This window comes from Stigmatopora nigra, chromosome 2 (assembly GCF_051989575.1).
Source record: "Stigmatopora nigra isolate UIUO_SnigA chromosome 2, RoL_Snig_1.1, whole genome shotgun sequence".
Taxonomy (NCBI): domain Eukaryota; kingdom Metazoa; phylum Chordata; class Actinopteri; order Syngnathiformes; family Syngnathidae; genus Stigmatopora; species Stigmatopora nigra.
In genome coordinates, this window is record NC_135509.1 from 2,345,871 (window position 1) to 2,370,698 (window position 24,828).

At 42.9% G+C, this 24,828-nt stretch overlaps 1 protein-coding gene and 1 long non-coding RNA gene across 2 annotated transcripts in view; both read left to right on the forward strand.

The window, feature by feature from the left end:
- The first annotated feature begins 785 nt into the window (after window positions 1-785).
- Window positions 786-16,937, forward strand: LOC144192027 (uncharacterized). Its single transcript, XR_013325028.1, has 3 exons — window positions 786-4,456; window positions 16,313-16,429; window positions 16,642-16,937. It is a non-coding gene; the product is annotated as an uncharacterized LOC144192027 (long non-coding RNA).
- A 555-nt stretch (window positions 16,938-17,492) lies between these two features.
- Window positions 17,493-24,828, forward strand: part of plcb1l (phospholipase C beta 1-like) — a 40,294-nt gene continuing 32,958 nt past the window's right edge. Inside the window, exons 1-2 of the mRNA XM_077741168.1 lie at window positions 17,493-17,856; window positions 20,390-20,467. Of these exons, the coding sequence (XP_077597294.1) occupies window positions 17,758-17,856; window positions 20,390-20,467 (177 nt within the window). The 5' untranslated portion in view covers window positions 17,493-17,757. The remainder of the gene's footprint in view (window positions 17,857-20,389; window positions 20,468-24,828) is intronic.

Genomic DNA, 24,828 nt, shown 5'->3' on the forward strand with positions numbered 1-24,828 from the left:
AAATTGTTTTACTGCCGATTAGTCCCTACTTGACGGGATTTTGTGGTGATTATTTTGACTTGGCGGACTGTTTGCAGAGCAATAAGCAAGAGCCGGGAGGAAATGGTGTTCAAAAGACAGCAAATGTCTGACGTTTGGGATCCTTTCACGCTTAACCAAATAAGCCAACTCACAAGCGTATGTTTTGCTGTTAAAAGCATGAAGCCTTAAAATACAGTGCACGTGGACAGTATATGGATTTGTACTTTTTCATCTACTGGGGGGTTTAATGTCCATATATGTCAGGTCAAACTCGTTTTTGTCTCAATTAATATTAACCATTTGTATGTACTTATTTCTCAGTGAAAAAATGTTTTTTATTTTAGACAAATCTTATGCATTTTATATTTTAAAGACACTTATAGTACTGAAATAATGTCGACCACCTACGCGTGTGTCCAAGTCTCAACTGTCAAAAGCATTACTCAACCTGTTTTGACAAAAATATGGCCTCCATTTTGGGTCCAAAACCATTGGACAAGTGTCCACATTGACTGCGTGCGTACTTTCCGGCGTGATAAAAATAGTGGCAAAGTCAACACTCCTAACCATACTGCTGCTACTTACAGTATGTGTGAACATCTCTCATGTGTAAATAGCATCAATCTGTTTGCTTATTGCGCCTTTTGCGGCAAAGACTTTCCCCACGTGTCCAAAGAATGGTAATGTATATCTTTTTGGGAGGTCATTTTTTGGAAAGTGACAGTGTGTTTGGTTCGATCTGAACCTACAGCTCTAATATTTTTCGCTCTTGTCAAAAAAAGACAAAGGACAGGTTTGTAAAAAGGCCATGCATCAAAATATACGGTAAGAACTGCTAAAAAAATAATAATAACAAATAATATAAGAGAGCCTACTTGGACTGAGATGGATTTTGGATAAGTACAAGATGCGGAAATAGTCCAAGAATGTACAACTGAAGTAATTGACACAGTTTTTTTGCAGGCAGTGGAAAAGAGGAAGTGACAGCTAAAATTATGCAAACCACTTTTTACAGTTTTATTTCTACTATGTAGTTTAATCCAGCTATCATATCGTCACCAGTGACCCGGCTGACCTCGATAATGGGACGGTTGAAAAACGTATGAAATAGTGCCCTGTGTTTGTCGACATATTTGTATTCAAATGCTGTTTCTCCTTTTTAGATTATTCTTCATTTTCTTCTCCACATTTGCTGTCCATCTACATCTCCAGCGTGCATTTGTTTGTATATGCGATCCACAAATATTCCCCCAACAAAAACACAAGGTCAGTGCGGAGGGGCTCCCACACGGAGCTCATTGCGCTGTAAAAAAGTGAAGGGCTTCGGAGTAGTTTACTTTTCTTCCAGCCGTGTTTTTTCCCCCTCAATGTTTCGAGTGGGGGGGCCGGTTTAGGGAACATCATTCAAGTGAAATGCAGCTCTGTCAAAACAAGCGCGTCTTATAGCTTTTCCCACACTATCCGTCCAATTGGAAACATTTCCATATATTTTTTTTCAAGGTGGAGCAGAAAATTATCGTTGTAACAACCTGGGAAAATACAGTTTAAAAGGCAATGCTTTCTCAAAACATAGTTTTTGTTTGCGTGGGATTTCTCAGGTCCAGTTTAACCTCTCCTCAGAGTCTAGGCCTTCCATACGTGTCGCAGATAAGATATTGGAACGCCGCAGTGTTGTCCTTTTAATCAGCGTGTAATTGGATCAGAGTGGGGACGGAGATTAGATAAATGTAGCGTATCTATCTGGCAACAATGGCATATCGGCCTGAAGAAAGTGGAATGATCTCCTCGGAACACTCTCCTACTTGTCAATCAACTCTTCAATGGGCTTTTATGGTTCGCTAACCCCAAAATCATCAGGAAGTGAACCAAAATCAACAGGAATCAACACATTATTCCTCGGAAGTGCCCTCGAATAAACAGAGACAAACCCTAAACTGGATGTGGTCCAGATTTTCCATCACTTTAATGCACTTAACATCAACTCGACAGTTTGTTTCCTCTAGAGAATTTATGTCTTGGGATAAGAGATAGTTTAGGGTGAATTTAGTTGCTAGAAGACTTGACCTACGTGTGTCCACGTACACATTTTGCTCTAGATGCGGACTGTACGCTCTTTCCTTGTCATCACCTACATTCCACGAGTCAGGGGCGGTTTGAGAAGAAGAGTTTAAAGGGGGGGCTTTAGCCGAAGCCCCGAGATGACACCGCAAGATCCAACCATTAGCCTTTCACCTGCTGTTAACAGCAACTTGGCCAGACACACGGCCTGCATTCCTTCGCCTCGAGCCAGATGGACTTTTTACACTCTCCAACACGCCTCGCTCGGAGATCAGCGCCGAAGATTTTGCCTCGTATTTGTCGGTGCGACTTCTCTAATTTGAGGGAAAGTGACTCAAACCGGAATGCGCCACATGTGTTTGACAGGAGAACGCACGCCTGGCCGGCCACGCCGAGCACGTGCGTGCGGTCAAATCGGGAGGGCGGTCGCCGGTTGGAAATGGGACGGATTCCATATAGGTTGATCCCCAAATGGAAAAGAGAAGACCTGCAAAAAAAAAGCCAGAGTCAATATTTATGGATAGCGAACATGTGGCACGCTTCTCCAAGCCACTAATTTGAGCAACAAGTCCATCTCCAGATGATACGGCCCCCTCGCAGATCACAGGCCACGGAGGCTTCTTGAAAGCGTACGCCGGCCGGCCAACGCCAACGTGAGCCGCCGCCGCGCGCTACAAACGGCGCATAATTTGGCCAGCTGTTTATTTGTTTGTGGCTTCTTTTCCATGACACTCTTAATCTCCATGCTTAGTCTGTAATTAGAAGCGTGCAGCCCGACCTCCAAAGTCAAACGCTACAGAAAGTAGTTTCATTTTGGTCAAAGAAAAAATAAAAATGGTACTCATAAGTCAAACAGGGATTCATAGTAAGTAGCCTGGTGGAACGCACGCCTGCCTGGTTTCAAGCTAGGCCTTCATGTGTGGTATTTGCTTTATTTTAGTTTGGCGGTCAACCTATACTTGCGAGGAAGTTACCCTGTAAAAAATAAAACTTCAAAAGAGCCTAGAGTCTGCCTGGACGTTTAGCTTAGCGGTCAGTGATTCGATCTAACTATGATATATTCACTTTAACTGTATACTTGGTGTATTTTTGCAGGTAATATACTCCCCCATTTAATATATCTAGGTCTATTAAATAGCAAAATACGGCAAGTGGAACTGAGTGTATAATGGTAAAGGTGAGTTTACAATGTTAATGTATTTTTTGTGTTGAAACTTGAACATTTTGCAGATTTTTATTTTATTTCGAATGGACAAAAAAGGGTAAGTTGTTTGGTGTGATTAACGATAAGAGATAACAATGTACAAATTGTGTTTTATCTAGGTCTATTAAATAGCAAAATACGGTAAGTGGAACTGAGTGTATAGTAGTAAAGGTGAGTTTACATTGACAATGTATTTTAACTTGAAAATTTAGCAGATTTTTATTTTATTTCGAATGGACAAAAAAGGGTAAGTTGTTTGGTGTGATTAACGGTAAGAGATAATAATGTACAAATTGTGTTTGCAAAAGTTTTTTATTCGTGTTTGCTGGAAACTATTGTAACTAACCTTCTTAAAAATGTGCAATAGGACGGGTTGGAACACAGACTCCTTTTAACCAGTCGTTTTTGGGATGAGAGACGATCACCTCCATTTTAGAAAGAGAGAGAAGGATAAGTACAGGGATGTGGCCTTCTCAATGCAGTTCCACTCATAAAGAGACCACGCGTCACTCAATTATACGTCTGCCTGATTAGAAGCTTGGGTTCTAACCCGCGTAAAAATTTACATTTACTACTTAGCGGCCCGAGCAGCTGTTTACCGGCCGATGAAGTGGAAGAAGCACTTTTCGGCACGGTATCTGTGAGTTTTGGAACCTAGTTGTGTCTTTTTTGTTGTCACGATAGAAAGCTACGAGACAGTCGTTTATATTGTAGTTTAATTTAGACTCTTGGGAGAAGAAGTGTTTAATGTGACTCATTTTTATTACAGACTTGCATATCCCGAACTTGCTTGTAGCGGAAATCATAATGGGTAATGACACAGTGCTTAAAATTTAGAGCTTGGTTTTATAGTACAAAAAAAAAGCAAATTAAGAAAGTACTTTTTTCTTTTTTAAATAGGTCAAAAGGATTTTGAAAATGACACGTATACTGTTTTATGAGTGAAATTTGGATGTTTTTTCTGTCTCCATTCTAGTAAACTAAGGTCAATAAATTTGAGAGTCTCAAACAAGAGTTATGAAATGTATATGACAATTTTATTTCTTTTCAGCCTTCTGTTAATCCGACCTTCAAAATGTTGATGGCCTCGAATTGGAAGGCAATCAAAAATGGAGGAAGAACATCCCAACATACTCTGACCTTCACCCAAGCTTCATGCATCCCTTCTAACAGGTAGGCCTAACCATTCAACTACAACCTTACTTTCCACGACAGCTCCACTTTTGATTACAAAAAACATTTCCGCCATAGATTAGATTCCAATGTACCAAATGTTATTTTATCAGAAGGTCTGATGTCACACTACCGATAATATGGACTTCTAGCAACTCATCACACTCAACAAGGTTAGATTCTCGATAGAGTTTGAGGTTAAATAAGCCCAAATGACACTAAACAAGCTTGATTATCTGTCAAGTCGCAATCACGCAAACGCCTTCTTAGTCGCTGTTATATCCAAAAAAAACGGACACTTTGACCGTCTTGCTTCTGTGAGAATTTCCTTCCTCGATGTGGGATATCTGGACGCCTCCGTATTGTTCTACTGACGCAATTCTCTTCTAACTTCTAATTCAGGAAGTCCGTATAGTTACTTGAGCCGTAGGTTATCAATTTCTGGGCATTTTTCCGCCTGTTTCAACAGCTGCGGTTGGCCCTACCGGGCTATACGCAAACCTGGCCTTCACACGGCCAAGTCAGTCCCGAACACGGCAATTCTCTTGTCACATTTCATTAAGCCGTCGTCTCGCTTCGTCTGATCCCATCCGAGGAAGGGAAGCGGCGGCAGTCGGGAGGGGGGCGGGAGAAGGAGAAGAAGGCTCGCCGGCCGGCTACAGGGAGGACCCGATTGTGCTCCGGCATCCGCAGAATGACATTATAGCGGCGCGGTTTGACGATAATAATAATCCAGCGCGCAGCTGTATAAACATTTAACTGACATCCACTCCCTGGGCACGGCGTATGTATCTTTAACTTTTTGGGCCCAGTCTGATGCAACCGTTGGTATCTCCGCCCAGTTGGCCGGCAGTACTCGCTCTGTCCGCATTTGTTTATTGCCACAAATGTCAGCGGAAAATCAACGTTTGCATCACGTCCGAATCCCAAGGAGAGGGAAGGCGCACCGTGTGACGGTTACAAGTGCCTCGTTTACTTTTCGCAGAGTGGGAAGTCCTTGCGCCATCTTTCTCAAGGCGGCGACAAACGCCCCGGCTATCGAGCGTCTTTCCCGTGGCACTTTGTGTAAATATTTATGGGACTAAACTCACTCTGGTGTATACAGTAAGCCCTCTTCCACATACAATCTCCTGTGGAATGCCATCTAATTGGCGCTTTCCTCCGTTTATCTGCAGTCATGTACAATCAGGTAGAGAGAGATAAAGCCGTAAATTGGAAAAGGAAAACCAAAAGCAGGTTCATCATGAACATTTCCAGTTCCCCTACATATCGGCATGCCGGATAACCCTTCCGTGCCATTCGTAGGGATGTCCCGATCAAATATTTTTTAGTCTGAATCCGAGCACATCCTTGACATTGTGCAGCCGCGTATGTAAACGGAAGGCAGGAAACGAGATCCGCCAATTTTCGCTCTGCCCGCACTGTGCCGTGTTTTTGTATATGTCTACGTAACAAGCGGACAGGTCTATAGACTGGTCTTCATCCAAAAAAAGTCAATGAAAACACATAGGACGGGAATTCTTTCCGTGGACAAGCTCCTAACTGAATTTACTCCAACGTCAGATACATTTTGATCGTCGGAATAAAATGAAAATGCTCCATTATCCCTCCACAGGAAAATATTTTAAGGGATAGACGAAATAGTGTTGCTCATAATATCCAAATTGTGGATTGCTAAGACCTTTGATGATGGACAAAAGTCATGTTTTCTAATTGACTGTTACTCCCTCAATAAAATAGTCACGAAAGCCTACTTACAGAGTTGCGGTGAGACATTGACCGAACATTTCCAACTCCACGGTTCTCCCTCACGCTCACCAGCGATTTATCAGACAATATAATACAGTTGCTTAATGTTTTGAGGGTATGCGGAGACCACTGGTTTTCTCATGCTTCAACACTGGGCCTCTTGTGACTGCACCGAATTTTCGACCCCGAAAAAAAAAACATTCTATTTTCTTAACCTGGTTAAATAATCATATTACCTAAGACTCCATAAAGGGGAACAAACAGTAGCGTAGAACCCGGCCTTCTTTTTATGTGCCTTGAGTGGCAGATTGGCTTTCATCAAAGAGCGCCGGCCAGTTATAGAGTGGTTGTGTTGCGCCCGGGCGTACGAAATTGATCCTCATATGCGCAACATATGGTGGAAAGCAATTTCCACCCGAGTGTTTTAGTATTTCCTCCTAATTAATTTCGCATGTACGAGACAAGCACGAGCGGCCTCCCACAAGCCAGGCACAAAAGCCGGCTTTGTTTCATTCGTAAGTCTGCGGTTTTCGAACTCTCCTGCGCTTTTTTTACGTGTCGTATTCACACCGAAGGCAACATTTTGGCCAGAGCCGTCCTATCTCGTAGTCCAGAGAGCCCAGGTTCGATTTTGGGAATCGGTCAGTCTGGAACGAAGACGATAAAGTCCTGCTCCCGGTCCTGACAGAATTTCAAACGTAGAATTTCTACCGGTTCTGCGTTTGAGATAAAATGCCTGAAGTAAAGAAGCATGTCATCAAATGAAATGGAATCAGGGCTTCTTTCTTCCTGGGTGGGTTGATTTGAGGTAGTCTGGATCCGATACGTACCACGTGAGCGCCAGCCCACTTTGATCTGGTCTTTCGCACTGGCTCTGCAAGTTTCCGTCAAATTTGGTCTGCTGGGAGTCTGCACGGTGTGAAAAAACAAAGTACAAAGTCATGGCCTAGCAGCGAGACACAACACTTTCTTGTTCTTACTTGTCGGCACGTCAAGTCAAAAGACTTCCTCCAGCAGTGGCGTCGACGCGTGAATAGTTGCCTTGATCAGATTAATCATTAAAGTCGGGAGATAGGAGCATATCTGCCCTTTGTTTTTAACCCAATCGCCATGTTGTGACACCTTTGTTTGGATAGGGCGTCTGGGACCACCAAGATGAATGTAACTTTTGTTTGCGCCCATTTCTCCACTCCAAGCCCACTTCTCCCCTTCTTTGACAGTCACCTTTTTATCTCCAGGAACTCTTCTTATCATTTTTTTTCCTTTTTTGATGTGAGTCATGACTACAGAAGAAGAAGCAACAGTCCAGAGGTAGCAAGCACCTCAAAATCGGGTGGTATTTTGCCACGCTGATTCAGAGCACAGATACAAGTAGGTGTTTACCGGAATGTCTGAAGTTAAAAGAAGATGGTGTTTTGTGATTAAAGCTTCAAGAGCACTGCTGACACTCAATCAAAGGAGTTCATGTTCTTCCTGTCTCTTGTGGCTTACGATAACCCAAATGCATTTCTTTCTCTTTGCATTCTGCTAGGCTCCAGGTTCTCATAAATCCACCTTCAAGTCAGGTAGATTACAAAGACTTTTTGATATTCTTAACCAAGTCCTGTCCACATGTCATCTTCTGGGACCTGTTTCAAACTGAAATCATGACATTTATTTGACTGAATGTCAATTATTACTAGCACCGGCTTCTCTTAACTAATTTGAACTTGACAGTCTCTACGGATCACTTTTATTCTCTGTAAAAATTCAAGGCTGATGGACATTTCTCCACTGCAGAGGTCATTGTCTCATGTCACAACGGATTTGAACTTCTCCAAAATCTTCTTATGCCATCAAAGCATTTTTCCTCGGCGGCAGACTCGCAAGCTCTTTGTGGCACGCTTCATTTGTTGAGAGCGTTCGGCGAAGCCACTCGTTTGTCCGTGGAGTCCCGCAACGGTCTTGGGTTACACCCCAGCGTTCCTGGTATTACAAGCCGATGACTGACAGGAAAAATGGGGTGAGCCTTTTTTTATTTTTTTTTTGCCGGGCTCACCCTAAAACACCAATGAGAAGCAGAGGGAAACAACAGATTAGATGAGTGAATTCCAACTCCCTCTTACTTCTTTCTGGCCATTGGGAAATAATAGCTTTGAAGCGGAAGCGCTCCGATGCGGTCTTTAATTAATTTTTTCTCTCTCGTATAAATAAGATGCAGATGGGCTCTAATTTGTGTCCTCATGGTGTCCAGGCGAGTTCTCCTTCACACCGCAACGGGCCTTGATGCCATGTGTGAGCGTCAAAGCTTCCAAGGCTCCCCGGTGGTAAAAATTGCATTGCCAAAATGACCACGACCTCTAAATGAAACACTACCCCCCATTTTAAAAGGTTCCATTCAAAAGGCATTGGTTCTTTCATTCTTTCTTTCTATTTTTTTCAAGCGCGTAAGGTAGCAATTTCCCTCAAATATGGCGTGGCCCAATAACTGCAGAAGTAACTGACACCACGTCAGCGCGAATGAAAGATCTTTTTTATGATGTGTGTGCGAACCCAAGCTAGATCCGACACGATACCAAAAAGCTACTACAGAACCGCGAGACTGTTTGCAAACTTGCGCCAGCCTCAGAGTGGGATTGTTCTTCATCGCCACGCAGCTCTGTAATTCTTTACATCCTTTTGGTTTTATAGAGCGAGCTCTCGGCCCCCGAAGCACTGAGGGAGTACATTGTTCATTCCACAGCCTGTGCAAATCTGTTTTAAGTTCAAGAGAGGAGGAACCCTTTAATTTAAACCCCCAAAATGAAGTCATTCATTCCCCGCTAAACTGCAGCGTGACCCACAAGGTTAGGTAAACAAATGTCCCTTGCATTACTGTCAAAAGAGCCCCGGCCCTCCTGGTTCTGCCCGCCGTCACGTCGACTTCCACTCGACTCCGATGTAAGAAAATACAATTTTCCTGGCCACGCTGCGGGGAGGGGAAACCAGGGCCCGACAAGTCCTCTTCTCAGGAAGCGGTGCCCACGAGGGAGAGAAAAAAACCATCTTGTTCCCGAAGAAAAACCAGGGTACGGGGACTGCGGTCCGCCTCGCCCAGCGGGGCCAAATCTCGGGCCTCCGACCGGCTTTCGGCGGCTCCGACGCGGGTTGGAATGCGAGGAATCCTGCTGGGCTGAGGTTCGAACGTAGGGGTCAGAAAACCTCACTGTGCTGCTCGCAGCTCATTTTTCCCTTTCCACTTTTTAGCGGTTTTGTTTGGCTACGGGAGGAATGTCAACTGTAAACCCTCCACTGCTGACAAAGACGTGCCGTTATGAAGTGTTTAAGAGAGGGATCCCGAAAGCTAAGTATACACAGAATTCTGCTTCAGTACAATGTGCAATTAAAAATAAAATTGTTCCTGAATTATCCAGACAATATTGTTTTCCATCTTTGCTCGGGGTACCCGCTTGCAGGGGTAGGACTAAAAATAATTTTGGAAGCAACATCTAAAGACAGAATGACCTGGAAACGTTTCAGAAAAAGGGGACAATTACGTATGAGAGATTTCATGCAGACTAAAGTACATTTGTGAGTAAATTCAGATCAGATGTTATTTTCGTCGTACTGTTTTTGGGATCGTTTTTGTCTAGTGTGGATTTGCATTTCAAACTGTTGACCACTTTTGGTTGTGAGTGTGGGTTGGGCCTCCAGATGATCTTGAAGCAATGAACTAGAAACTCCAGAAGACTTGGACAATTCGAAATGACAGTTATACATTTTATTGCAGAGTAAAGTATATTTACAACTGTATACTTTGAGGTAGTAGAGTTTTTGGACCATTTTTATCTGCTGCTGATTTGCATTGATCTCACTTTATACAACATGATTTCCCTTGAACTTTGTTTTCTAGCTGGATCTAAATATTTGACCCACTGGTCTTTAGTCTGAATCTGCATGGTGAAAAGCCAAGTCCAAATCCACCGACTCAAACGTAAGACGTGGCGGTACGGTGAATAATGGACTTGAACGCCAACCCTAGCCGAAAACTAGCACTAACGGCAGCAGCAGCAACTCAGCCACCCAAAAGAATGATTCCCTGGATATGCCTAATGTGACACTAATTGCTTCTTAGCCTGTCAGAGGACAAGAGAGAAGAAACAGAAAGACAGAGAATGACAGTAAAAGGGGCGCTGGGGGCGGAGGGTTCTGGGTGCTGACTGAGGCTAGTAATGACTGCCAATGGAATGTCTACACCCATAATCCCCTCTGTCACCGCTGACAGATCCTCTTGACCTGTGAACTCCCCATGTAAGGAAGGCAAAGACAGGAAGTCACAACTTAATGAAATGACCTGGTAGTTAGTCGTCCGTGTGGCCGTCAGGGCGGGTGGCGGGCGGCTGACGTTTGCTCTACCCAAAGAAGATGTAACGGTTAAATTGGCAGCAATGCTTGTCACTCTTTATTCCAGGCCTGTGATTGAGTGGACACCCATCCGGGTTGTCATCTGCCTTTGCCAAATCCTGGACCCTCTGACCCAGAACTTTTTTGACATCTACCCTGGTTAAGCAGACTTTCATTTTAGCTTACTTCTGAAGACTACAAACATTTGGACTCCCAATGACCAAGTTCAGGAAGATCTTATTTTGCTTACATGTCTGCTCATCAACGTCAAGATGACCAATAGTCCTAACGCAAATATTACGAAAAGCTTTTATTTCAATGTGTCCCGATTCTTGGGTGGACTCATTATGTAAGAAACGTCTAACTAATGTGTGTTGCAAGTCCGTGTGTGTGTGTGTACAGCCTTACAACAATCTCCATTTATCAGGCCAGCCAGATCTCAAGACGTCGGCCAAAGCTGTCAAAGTTTTGTCATGGATTCTCCTGGCCTTGTCATCGCTCTTATCTGATTGCCCCGTACTTTTTCCCTCCCTCGTGGAAACCAGTCAGATTCCGAAAGCATGTCGTTTTGTCTTCCCGATTATTTTTTTAAACTCACTTTTTCGTATTTATTTTCATTGACCCAACTGACTACCTCACATAGTGGTGCCTCAAGATCTAGTCCTTGAATACAACCCCTGTGCTTTACCCAGTCTTACCTTGAACTTCAATAAAAATTAAAATAACCTGTTAAAACGCAGCATTTTTTTCCCATTGCCTAAAATATTTTTTTTCCTCCTTATACACACTTTGTATACAATAGTTGAACTTGTGCAACTCTCCCAATGTGTTTGACGAGCACCTAATCAATATAGTTTCCGATTTATGTTCCCAGTCCCAAATGCCACAACTCCATTGGCTGAAACACGCTGGGGAAAACAGCATTGCAGGCATTCCTGCCTAATTGTACATGGGTCTTCTTCGAAAGGGGGGTGGGTAGGAAACCAGTGTTAGGCCGGATTCAAAAGCAGCTCGGGTTAGGATTGGGTGCTCGGGCACGGCAAGCGTCCCCAAACCGCCTCCTCGGGGCTATTTAAAGGTACAGTAGGCTGTATTTTCCGCCGCACGGCCAGGCACCCACCCTTCCGCCGGCTTCCATATTGGAACCAGATGCTGCTGGATGCGAGGCCCGACTAATTTAAGCGGACGGGGCAGATGGAAGCAACTCTGCATACAACCCCCTGTTGGCGTTCACATTGCGAAAAATACCTACTGCAGTTAGCAATGCTTCTATAGACAACCCGCAACATTGGATCCAGTGAATTTACATGCGCGAAGAAAACATTCAGCATACTAACAAAGTGCTTATACAGCAATATTGCTCGGGTAAATGGGGACACATTCCTTTGTATGGTAATTACAAGGACATACTAGTACAACCAGTAGGAAAAACTACCATGTTAAACCCCAGTCACAAAAAAAAAAAAAAATTGTATTATAAAAAAAAATAACTATGTGCCTAAAATTGTCATTCAACTGTCAGTAAAGAAATGCAAATATTTTTTTGAATTCAACACTATAAAACTTTAATCAGAATCTTTTCACCTTTGAATCCATTCATAATTGTAAGTACAAATGTCAATATTTTATACCATTCATGTTGTTTGATCCCCACTGAATTAATAGAATTAATATTTCAAGTGTAACAATGACATTGTATTTTTCAAGTTTTCCAGTTTTGCTCTTCCAATGACTTCAAATTCCCAAACTTGGCAGTTTTTGGCCTTTAGCTGACAAAGTCTTCCGCTTCAGCGAAAACTAAAGGATCATCACTCGAGGCTAAGCTTGCAACCTTATTCCCGTCCTGGCTTTAGGCAGCACCTAGCAACCTCGCAAACGCCCCTGGCGTGTGCCTACGTGAAAGCCCCACGCTTTCCAGGTCAGAACATAAGGCAGACATGGACATTGATACGCCGGGGACTTGTGCAGGTGTGCCTCACGTCGTGTCCCGCCAGTGTTGAAAGACAAAGAAAGCCTTACTAAATAGTGGCTCGGCAGTGTTGCTTACAGACAGCCAGAACTCGTGCCTCCTCCCAAGGGAGCATCTGGTCAATGTACATCTGCGTACGGAGGAAAAACTTGCGGACGGGCCAAGAAATTTCCTCTTTGATAGCGTTTGTTTGTTTAGCTGGACTCGCTTGACCCCCGTCGACCCCCTCCTCCTCGGGCCTGGCGGTCCACGACCGAGCCGAGAAGCGCTCGCTCTGTCGGTCGGCCCGGCGCTCAAATTTGTTGGCTAACTTTGGGAAATGTGTATTTTTGACCTGAGGCCATGTTCTTTGCAGTAGAAGTTTGGCAGTTGAGTATCGTTCTTCTCTTTAGGATAAGGGCTTCTTTGTGGGGCTATTATTTTGTAAAATTTCTTCTGGTATTTGTTTCATTCAGTTAAAATGGGACAATTTAAAATTGGCTTAAAGGGTTGTCTTGAGAAAAAGTTTTTCTGTTGTTTTATGACTACTACTATTTCTCTGCATAAATAGTTCTTTCTGCAACAATAACTAATATTCCAATCTCTTTCCATTCAATTTACTCTCAGCATTATTACTACATCTCTAAAGTGCACCATGATAGACCAGACCCAGTTTCTCATCAACCACTTTTCTACTCTGACCTTAATATCTACAATGTGTTACAGTAACTTATTAGCATTTGATCCTTTGCACTAAATAATGACTGATTCTAAGAGAAAAAAAACCGAGTAGTTGATCCCTAAGCGCAAGTTCCATGCTCCCGTGCATTAAGGAACACACACACACACTGGCGCAACACAAAAGGGAGAGAGAAGGGGTTAAGGGGTTGCTTTGTTATCACCGACGTGCCCCTTGGCTGTGATTAAGCGTTGTTTTCACTATCCCTCTGGTGTCCTAAAGCTTAGCGAGATGTGTCGCAGCTATGGCAGGAATGCTTCAACGCCGAGGCCAAGAGGGGGTCACGGCGAGGATGTAAACATCAACATTTTCTTTCTTGAAAAGGATTTTGGCGCCAAGGGGGCGGCGTGGGGGAGGCGGTGGGTTTTTGGCCCCAGCTGGGCCGCCCTGATCTCTAACTCCGCACCTGGCCCAGGGCGCGGACCGCCGAGCGGCTTACCTGCTGCCTTAATCCTGGTTTGGAAAGCGTTTGCGGGGCGCGCAACTGACCTTAGATCAGCATCTTAGGGCCGCCTGGGTTTAGTGTTGCGGCGTGTAGGGATTGAGAGAAGGGATTTAGACTAAGATTGCTATCACAGCAGACAGGAGGAGGGTTTTTTTTTAAAGTTTTTTTTTTTAAATGTCCTTTTTGGGATTGCGCCATGATCGCAATCCTCCAACAATAGAGCCTTTTGTACGTGTCTACTAAAGTCTTATCAATTCTGTGACATGGCTTATTTATTATTCGGTATGCAGTATTAATTTGTGATGGTCTATTTACAGATGAACATGAGTTGCTGAATTGCTGATTTTTTTTGGGGGTGCCAAAGGTAGGTGGGAATTCTATAGAGGTACACTTTGAAAAATGAGGTTTTGTAAATATAAAAGTTACGTTTTTGGACCCACAATTCATCAATTCAAAATGTTAGTACTATGTGAATTTCAAATGGTAAGTATATTAAAAATAAAATGAAATATTTATAGGTATAGAAAGCTAAGTTGATATCATGTGATTGCCTAACTGTGCTCCCATAATATATCATCAACTTAATAAAAGTTCTCATGTTTATTCTAACTTCTTCTGAAATATTTCCCTTCTTTCACTTTACAGAAATATACTTCATTATCTAGTAAATACCATTCTTTAAAATAGAAAGTTTTAACTGCACATGACAATCCCACATCCCAACATTTTAATATCATTTTAAAATGTTTTTTTTTGTTTTTTGGGTGTTTTCTTTGCAGTGGTGAGAGAACCACATCTCGCAAAAGCAGCTGTGTGGAAATGGTTTGAATTAGCCCCTCCGTTTCCCCCCCTTGAGACCACGCCGTAATGATGCAAATTTAGGGGCTTTCTGACAAGGCCTTGACACTCGATATGTTGGTCAACTCCCCGCTCTCTGTTGCTTTTACCAATCCATAAATATTGGATCCATGGGGACTGCTACGAGGGGGAAAAAGCCAGAAAGAAAAAGTGGGCAAAACATACTATTTTCATTTTTTTTTGTGTGACTTGAGATTCGCTGGTGGTCTGCAAGCTACCCCTTGTGGTCCGTCAGAGCAAATCCAATCAGACAATCTTTGTGGAATTAATTTCTTTTGTAATGATCTTTTAAGAACGAAGCACAATGGTTGACTTGTTAGAATTTAACTAGAAAAAATTGAGATATTTCACCACAAAGGGAATACAAAAATCTATTGTTGGCTGGAAAAATATGGAATTTCTTTATTCAATTTCCTATGAATCACCAAGCTAATATTTCGTTTGACATCTGGGTTTCAAACAAACCACTAATTTATGGTAGTGGATGTAACAGGGATTAATAGAAAGCTCATATCCAGACATGAATGTGTCCGGACAGAACTTCAGCCCCATCTGCTGTCTCAAACACGACCTCGGTTGGAATTGCAAGAACTTCCACCGATTCCCCCTTTTTTTGTCAGAAAGTGCATTTCCATAACGAAAAATCATTTTCTGTTTCACAAATTCAACCACGTTCATTGGGAGTCGTCACCCGAAAAGTCCATTCGGGGTCAATGTCGTACAGTCATCAGTCATTTGTACAGCTCAATCATTCTTGCGTTTTCTTAAGCCAAGGTTGAGTTTGGCGTCCTATCGTAGCCTAGCGCGATGTGAGTAGCATGTAATTTGTCCACTTCTTGTCGGCGGGAGTGTAAAAAGACACCATTACACGTCCATGCCGTGTTTTCTTTTCCCCCGCGTTTCAGATTTTGACGTTCGGCGTAATGACTTGGCCGTGACAGACGGGCGAAAAGCTCGTGACTGATGTCTTTTGACTTCCTGCTTGAGCCTGAAAAGGCCTCTGTGTGGTCTCCTCGCCCGCTTGACATGGCGCAGGTTGGGAAATTCGATCGGCGCCAATACTTAGCGGATTGTTGACATGACCAACTGTTTTGTTTTTGCTACTGAGTGGGTGACAGTGGAAGAGGCCGTTTGTACGTCAGGTCCTTAAACTGGATTGGATTTGGAGTATACCATGTTGTATTGTTAGCAATATCTGCAGTCATAGTAGGAGAATTTCTTCAAATTTTACCTGATGTAATCTTTACTAATTGTTCACTCTACCCTGCCAGTCAAAATGAATTCTAGGTAAACATAGTCAGTTCCACTCTGAAAGGTCAAAGATCACTTTTGAATGTGTTCTACTGTATGACTAGTGTACACAAAATGGAGAATAGAAAATAAGTTGAATAAATGTCACTTCATCTTTAAGCAGCAATAACAGTATTAAGAAAATTCTTTGTCCTTCATTTTAAGAACATATGGAATCTGTTCTGTTGCAGTTTCACATTGTACCACAGTGTCGTCTTCTGGTGAATGTTGATAATACATTTAATTCAGCTGGAACAAAATTTCCTTAAATAATTAGAAACTATTATAGTGTGGTTATAAGTTCTAAACTCAAAACAAGTTATAGCAGTCATAGTATTATTTTGTCATCATTTATACACACGTTTTGTCAATAAAGAACTTGCCTGCAAAGGCACCTACATCAACCTTCCACCTGGTTGTGCTGGCGTGCTACACGATCCCCACTGACTATATTTTTAATTTCAGGTTCACACAAGGGACACAAGCAAGGACCCCTCGTCCTTCCCCGAGGTCCCCTCACCACATTAGTGAGATGAGATTCCTTTTTCAAGTCCGTCGACCCGTCACCCCCCCTTGGCTAAGGTGCGCAGCCCAATAACAATTCACAAAATATACTACCATAAAAGCTCGCACAGGATTGGCCAACTTCATAATTGATGGACTCGTGCCCCAAAAAATGAATGGTGCAGGACAACGGCAATTGAAAATTTAATTAACTTTATTGTCTGTATACAAGTACAATGAGATTTAAAGCTTGACCTTAACAGCCAAGTTTTTGTACTCTGTCTCCTCAGTGACGCTGCCAACCGCCGCATCCTTCCTCGGAGACTCCGTGTCTACGAGCTGGGGACGCAGAGATACAAATGAAAGGAGACTGGCCTTCCCAACATGTGCGAGCCAGACTCCCCCGAGACCGGCTGGACAAACTCCTTCAGACAAACGGAAGGAGGCACGTCTGGTCGGTGGCATCATTTTTTTTTTGGAAGGCCCGTGTACATCCCTCAAGGCTTCCAATGCCCCATGAAAAAAAACAAAAAAATGAGACAGTGTGACTCATTCAAGGGTGTAAAAACGGCAGCTCGCCAGTCGTCTCAAATAAGGGTGAGTCATCGGCCAGGTCTTTCACTGCCCTGTTGCACTCGGTCAGGGTACTTCAAATTGTTGTAGTTACAATTCCACAAAGTTTCTGTCATTCATACTCAACATTTTTTATCCTTTTTTAGGGTCTTAGGGTGCTGGAACTTGATTCTAGGTGACTTGAGGAGAAAGCCAGACCACACTCTAGATTGGTCACCAGTCAGTCTCAGGGAAAATGTATAGGTAAGTGTTTACGTTGTATTCATGTAAGTAGTATGTGCTTTTTACTTGTTGAACTGGGACATGATCATCCATCTAACATGTCAATGGCCTTTTAGCTTTTTAAGGTTCAGTGGCAACTCAATTCATTTGAGCAAAGTCCCAAACAAGACCGTATCTTAAAAAAAAACCCTGTTGCTTCTTATTACCACTGACGCTAGGAGGCACCAGATCCCTTTCAAATTGATTTTCTCTCTCTCCATCTCCGTCTCTCTCTTTCTCTCTCTACGCTTCTTCTCCATGGCTCCTCCAGTCTTTCCAAATCAGTCATTCAGTCTGTGAAGCTCTCTCGCTCGCTCCCTCGCTCACATCCACTCCCTCCCCGCCTCACTACACTAAACCAGGACGCGCTGCCGCCGTCAATGCGGGGCTGCACGCGCGGCGCACTGACAGCCACCGTCCGTCCGTGCTTTGGGAGATTTCTAAAAAAAATAATAATAATAATAACAAGGAAGGACATTTTATGGGGTCGGTAGGGGATCCGTAAAGGACACTGATTGTAGACTTTTATTTTTATTTATTTTTGGAACCCCCCTCTCTCACGCGTGGAGGAGATGGCAGGGGCTCAGCCTGGAGTCCACGCGCTGCAGCTCAAGCCGGTGTCCGTGCCCGAGAGCCTCAGACGGGGCAACAAATTCATGAAATGGGACGATGTGAGTACCCAGTATGGCTTGTTTTGTCTCCTTCTACGCGCTCTGTTTTGATTGTCACGTAATTTCCTTTTCGCCAGACGGATGGATTGTGACAGTTGGGCGCGCACGCACGTGCTTGTTTACACGCCTGATAGTATAGTGCGCGTGCGTGTGGGTATTATTGAAATTCAACTTGAGTTGACAAAACATGATTATCATTAGCATGGAGCCCCCCTACCACCCCTCCTCCGAGCTCCCTCTCTTTGTTATCGCTGGCCGTGTAGAGAAATGACCTTGATTAAAATTGATTGCACGCTGCTATCTGAGTGGCCTGTCAAAAGCATCCATGCTTAGTACCAGTGGCCCCTTCCAGCAAATAGTCACATCCCATGCTCTGCTTCTGTTGCTGCCTGCATCATGCTTTCTCCACTTTATCTTATATTCCCAAGACTTCTTATCTCCAGGGCAGATTGGCACATCCCTTGGAGAAGAATTTTGAACTATATTCATGAGAGTGAGTCATGCTTTGTGATGTCATTGGGGACTGAAATCTGTGAGCAGTTTTTTTTTACAGGTCCTGGAGTGTATTTGAACGTTTTTGGGGGGGTTTGTGTGTTTTCTTTAACTCAACGGTTAAGGTATTTAATTGTTATGCCACAGGAGACAAACGTGAGGGCTTTGGAGTAGTTATGAGACAAGGTAGGAGAGTTATTGCTGATAAGGTTTGGACACAGACCCAAAAGTGGGTCAGGTTCATGATGGAGGGTCGATCCTTATATTTTTCCTAACAATTGATTTGTATTCAACTTGCTACCTTGTCAAACAAACTGTTGTTTGGTTGAGACATTCAATGTCAATTTATTAGGGTGACCAGTGACCTATCTCTCACTGTGTCATAAGGTTAGTACTTCTTGTTTTAGGACCAGTTTTTGTTATGGGCCATGTGAGCAAACGCCCAGGCTACAATCTATTACAGGTTCCTCGTTTCAGTCCTTTTTTGCAGGTTGATAAATGAGCAAGTTCACTGTATCAAACTCTGTAAACTGAACTGAACTCATTGGAAAGGTCATTCCAGTGTATTTTCAGTGAAACAAATGTGCTGTGCTTATTTTTTGCGGAATTATCTTGCCCGGACTCGCTTGAGGAGGCCGTGAGCTGTTTTCCCCCAAACTGAAATGTTTGTGTACTGTTGGTTTGTGGCCAGGGCAAAATGCCCACTTGGTCCTTTTCCCTGTCAAAATACAACACCCTGGGAAAGAGGAGTGCAGATACCTTCTTTTGTTTAATTTCCCATCTACTTCTTCCTTCCTCTTTCCTCCCGGTGTGAGGTTTTGGCGGAAAGAACCCAGAGACGGACGGGCAGATAGACAGAGCTCGGGGGAGATAAATCAAATCTGGTCCTGTTGTGGTTTCGGATGTTACTTCTGAAAATCTACTAATGGGAAATTGTACCAGCACATAATTGCTACTTAGTCAATAAGGTAGTTTTTTGCTCCTAATGGGGCTGCTAAGATACAAGTTGTATTCTTTGCTTGGACTTTCCTCTGTATCAACAGATTCTCAAAATAAATGGAAATGGGATTTAGACTAACTTGCAAAAATATGTGATCGGGACTTCCTTAATAATGTAATAACGTTTAAGATATTTTGCCAACAGTTTTCTGGGAAACTTGTTCCTCTTATTCAAGTGAGAGTGCAGTGCAGGCAAGCATCCAAACGGAGTCATTTTAAGAATGAGTGACAGATGTTGACATGCAGAAGATGTGGGGTCACTCTCAACACAGCTTCTTTCTTTATATTCCAAATAGGCTTAAAGTCGTCCCGTCTAGTCTGCTTTGATGCTGGCTGAATTAAGGATGTCATCAGCCTAGGAGGGAGGCGGAAAAATCCCATTATGGTGGAGGAAAATGTCTTTTTCATGTGGAACACAAATACTGGCTGCTCATTGCCTCCCTTCTCTCTCTAATATTATTCATCGCAAATGTTTTTTTTTACATTTAATGTATTATCAAAGGTTTGTATTTGTATGTCATTTTCTGTTTTGTAAATCCACCATCACTTAAGGCTGTGTGCTCCCCATTGTGACTATTTGAGAACATCTAGTTACTTTAATTTCATCCTCCACCTGGAAAACTTTACCTGGCATGCTGGGACCCAGTGTAGTTGGTAAACTGTTTGGGTGGTCTGCAAAAGTTCTTCAATTTGATAGCGCATTCAATTTTAACAGACAAAAGAGAAACAATAAAGAATTCATCTGGACTTGGTAACAAACACATAACCTGAATGAGAAGCATTCTAGAAGAAAATGTGTTTGCTGCAAATGTTTACACTTGAGTACGCAAGGACTGTAAAACCAAGATTGTGCAGTCATTACCGTTTCTCCGAGTCCCCGCCATTGATGGCGCTTTAGCCTAACTCCACTCTATACTGAATCAACTTTATTTGACCTGTAACTGAGTCGTTAAATGTCAGGCCTTTCTTATATGTAGTCCATATAAAATAAACTCATCATAAACAACTGAAGCTGTCATTAACAGATTTTTTTCCTTTCTAGGACTCTACTACTGTGAGCCCTGTGACAGTAACCGTTGACCCTAAAGGGTACTTCCTCTACTGGACTGACCAGAACAAGGTAAAACTCTCCTGCTTAAATTGTGAAGCATACATATTTGTAATCCAGCAGGGTAACACTTGAGGTGCAAACAAGTAAAAGTGGGATCACTATATATAGTAGTTCCTAAAGCTGTGAAAGTTTGGCAGTTAAAAACATTATCTCATGATTCCTGAGGGTAGCGTAGGGCTAGCAGTAAAACAGAAGACCTAGCTTTTGACATTCTCTTACTTTGAAATCAAATACGGATTTAAAACAGGAACTTGACACCCGTGAGATGATACCATTCTTCATTGTTCCTCTGTATTGGTAGCAGACTCAGGTAGTAGCGACTCAATGGCAAATGTACTTTCTATACGTCTGTACGCCACACTACTAAAGAGCTTCCATCGATTTTATGTTGGCCCGCATGAGGGGATCTCAAGATGTGCGCGGGACTGCCGACGCCACTTAAACACCCCTGAGCGTTAATTGGAATTAAAGCTCTGCGAGAAGGTATTCAAGGATGAGTAACTTTGGATGTATACAGTGAAAATAACCTTCAACAAACGCCACCTGAAGGCCTTTACACTCTGTTTACAGATAGCACATGTGCTAAAGGTCACTTGTGCTGTACACATGATGGTGTACATCCACAAAGAAGATCAGTGCATTGCTCAAAGACTAGGGAATATTTATATAAACTAGACCTATGTGTATTTTTATGGTAAGTGTCCGAAATGTTTGTGATTTGCTGACATGGTCTGTTCCCTTTCCTGGATTACGTTTTGCTGCTCTTAAAATGTCGGTAAGTCTGATAAATGACATGGCCTGGAGCTATTTCAAGTACACAAATTGAGAGTCCTTTAAATGTTGAGAAGTTCAATTAGCACAGCATAAATAAATCAACGAATACTCAATTCCAGCTCTTTCTGAAAGTCGTCATTCATGGTCATTCATTCAGTTCCAATCTTTGTGTATGCTACCTGATCCAATCTCTACTAGCTCTGACACTGCTCTTTAAAATTGATATTACTGGTGCCAAGCAAAACCTTAGAGTATTACTGGGTAGTCTCAGTGCGATTCCCAGAACGTCAGCTCGTGTTTATAAATGGTCACATGCTCTCGCAGCACATCTGTTCAGCAGCCCCGTCTTAAACAAGGAGCGCCGCCGCTTGCACCCAGTTGTTATGTTGTTGCCCATCACGGGGGACCTGCGTGATGGCCCGCAGAGTAAAAGCATTCTTGGGATTCCATCAGGAACAACGGCACAACTGGAGTCGAGTCGGCCTGCCAGTAAACTGCCCTCACTTGAGGGTACTCATATTGTCAGCGCCGTTTATTATAAATCATACGCAGAATAGCCCCGGTAGCTCGGTTGTTTCCTTTCAACGAAGATCTACAAATACTCGGCAAATCCATTCAATCTGTGTAAAACCAGAGTTTCCAACCCAATGCTGAAGGAATGCTTTGCTAACAAAAGTCACCTTTGTTTCGATTGCTTCAGTCGATTGGACTAGTGTACCTAATGAAGTGGCCAGGGAGTGAACATATAGCTGCAGCCGTACATTCCGCCACGTTTGGACTGAGAACAGGTGCTCGTTCAGAGGTTTAAAAATAATGGTCACTGCTGTCATTTGTTGAGGTGTTTAAAAATAATGGTCACCGCTGTCATTATTGAGGTGAGTCGAGGCCGACCGACAGAGTGGACTGACTGCATCAAATTAACAGACCTTATGCTTTAGTTGCCATGCGACTCCTCTCAAGCCACCTTTTCAAATGTCACATTCTCTTTTGGTCGCCACTCGTCTCCTGGAGAATACAGCTTGTTCTGGAAGCGATATTACGGGAAGCTCCCGAGCGGGCAAAATAGCCGTCTACAAAGATCCCGCATCAACGTTGACAATCAAATAAGTTCTCGTAGTGTTGGGTAATGAGTGATGTGCTCTGGTATCAGGCTGTCGGGCTACATCTCTGCCCGCTGTCTGTCTTTAGTCCCTGCAGAATATGCCTGTGCGTTCCCCTGAGCGCAGCAATTTTGCTTGATTACTGAGTTTGTTGCCCTCTTTCTCCGTCAGCAGTCTAACAGAAGAGCGGCTCAACGGCATAAATCCACAGCCAATCTAAAGGAAACTGAATTGTGACCTCAACTGAGTTATATCGCCTGGCACAGTGCGGCCTTTTATCATCATTTGCAGCCGAGAGAGAGACTCTGAGATAGACTGAAAAACAACAAGTGGAAAGTTAGTTCCCATTTTGTTTACTTTTGACACCCTTTGTAGTCAGGCAGCTAACTCCGGAAGGATCCTTAATCGTGCAAGATCTTGCGCCAAGGCCTCCTTTTAGTCTGAGACGGCCAAGAGGCATATGTAAAGCAGCTGAGGGAGAAAACTACATTTCTCAGGCAACAGTTGCTGTGCTCTCTTTCGGATCATCCAGTCTTGGTACATTACCCTTAGACAAAACCTGGACGCCAAGGCTTCCAAGTTCCTGGCAAAATAAACTATGACCAGGAAAGAACTTGGTTGCAACACAGATTGCCTGTTGGACTCTTGAAAGTAATTGTCAGAACAGCCAAGGAGGTTTTTGCAATCTTAATGTTTCCAGAGAAGTCCCTGAGCTAGATTCTGGATTGTTTGCTACTCTACAGGTCTAGGAGAACCTTTTTGTAATCCCTGGTGACCATACAGGCCTTGCCTGACCTCTCGCAAGAACACCAACCTCTTCAAACTGGAACCAGATCTGCTGGAACAACATCAACAGAATCACCTAATGGTTGCATTTAAGATCCAGGGTCACAGGTTAATCCTTTCTTTTATACTCCATTTGTGGGAGTGTGACAAAAGATCAGTACAAGTGCAGTTCCGTAACATTTTTATCCGTTGTCAGCTGTGGTGAATCATTCGGAGTAGGACAACATACCTCAGGTAGGGAGACTTAATGTTCAGACATTCATTTTCAGCATCTTTATGAATCTGTGTGGCCAGGCACTTATTGATATTGACCTTATATGTGTGTGGAACGTAACATTTTATTTCGCTTATTTATTGGCCGCCCACTTAAAGTGTTATGATAGCCAGGCGGGGCTATTGTTCTCACAAAGACTGCTTACACTCTCTTGTGGCTTGCTTGGATCATAGAGCAAAAGCAAAACCTTCCGCGTAGGAAATGTTGACCCGGCGCATCGTTTACGTGGATGTGTCAAGCAAGTCCCAAGTCGAAAAATGTGATTACTCTTTGCCCCCCAAAAAATAAAATAAACAGGGGGATTAGTAACTCTTGGCTGACTTGTGATGGCTTTGTTTGCGCTTGACTCGTTCGTCTTTAAAGCTCAGAATTTCGATTAGGACCTTTTCCTATGCTATTAAACAACTAGAAATGCCTGAAAACTCAATCCAATGTGAAAAGTAATGCAGGTGAAAAGGTGGAGAAACATGGTTTGCTTATTTACTCTTTGAAAATGAGTATTAGCTTCTTGTTCTTTGTACTGTTTTTACTTTCAGTTTGGCTGTGGTTAGGGTGTCAATACATTAAGAGTCAATCTTCAACCAGCTATGTTCTTATTGGTGGAAATGTCAATGCTGTCAACTGGACAATGTGATTTAGATTAGCCACAATTTTGTGTCACAACCTGGAAAAACTCAGTCCGAGTAAGATGTCAATTGACTGAAAAGTCTGGTACTTAACAAACAATTTGTCTCTTTTGTTAGGATCATTTGCTTGACGAGTCTTAACATCCAAAATACAATTAAGACGGAATCCTGTGGAAAATGTCATGAGTCAGGCAAAGGGGTCAGTGTGATCGGCCTTTTTTTAAGTGCTGTGTCTGATTGCCCTGCAAGACTCTGCCAAAGTAGTAAAGAGGGTGATTAAGTATCTCATTGTCTCTTGGGCGCAGGTATTTATAACGCAGATGGCGGCCCATTTCTGGCTCGCTTATTAAAGTAAAGATGATCTCTGTCGGCTTGATTTGCGCCGTCAAAGCAAACGATTGGTTTTTACGCGAGCCAGCTGGTTAAGGAAAGCTTTTCTTACCCGCCCCAAACTTTACAGGAAATATCATTTAAGGAATGGTGAGTCAACGTGAGTCAGGGTTTGAGCTGCGGTCAATGCTTTTCACCACCCTCAAATTTCTCAGATGCCATCATGCCATTTTCAGAGGATCAGAATCCGGTAAAAAAAACAATCGGCTGTAGTTAAACTGTAGTATGTATTTTTATGTATTGTACAAATTACATATGCAGTACTATTCTATATATTTATATGTACACTAGTGAAACAAACATTGCAGGATTAGGAAAAAATCCCCAGCAACAACACAATAAATTCAATTTGTCACACTGCATTATTTCATCTATAAATTGAAATAATCCAGAGATAAATTGCAAGTTATACAGTACATT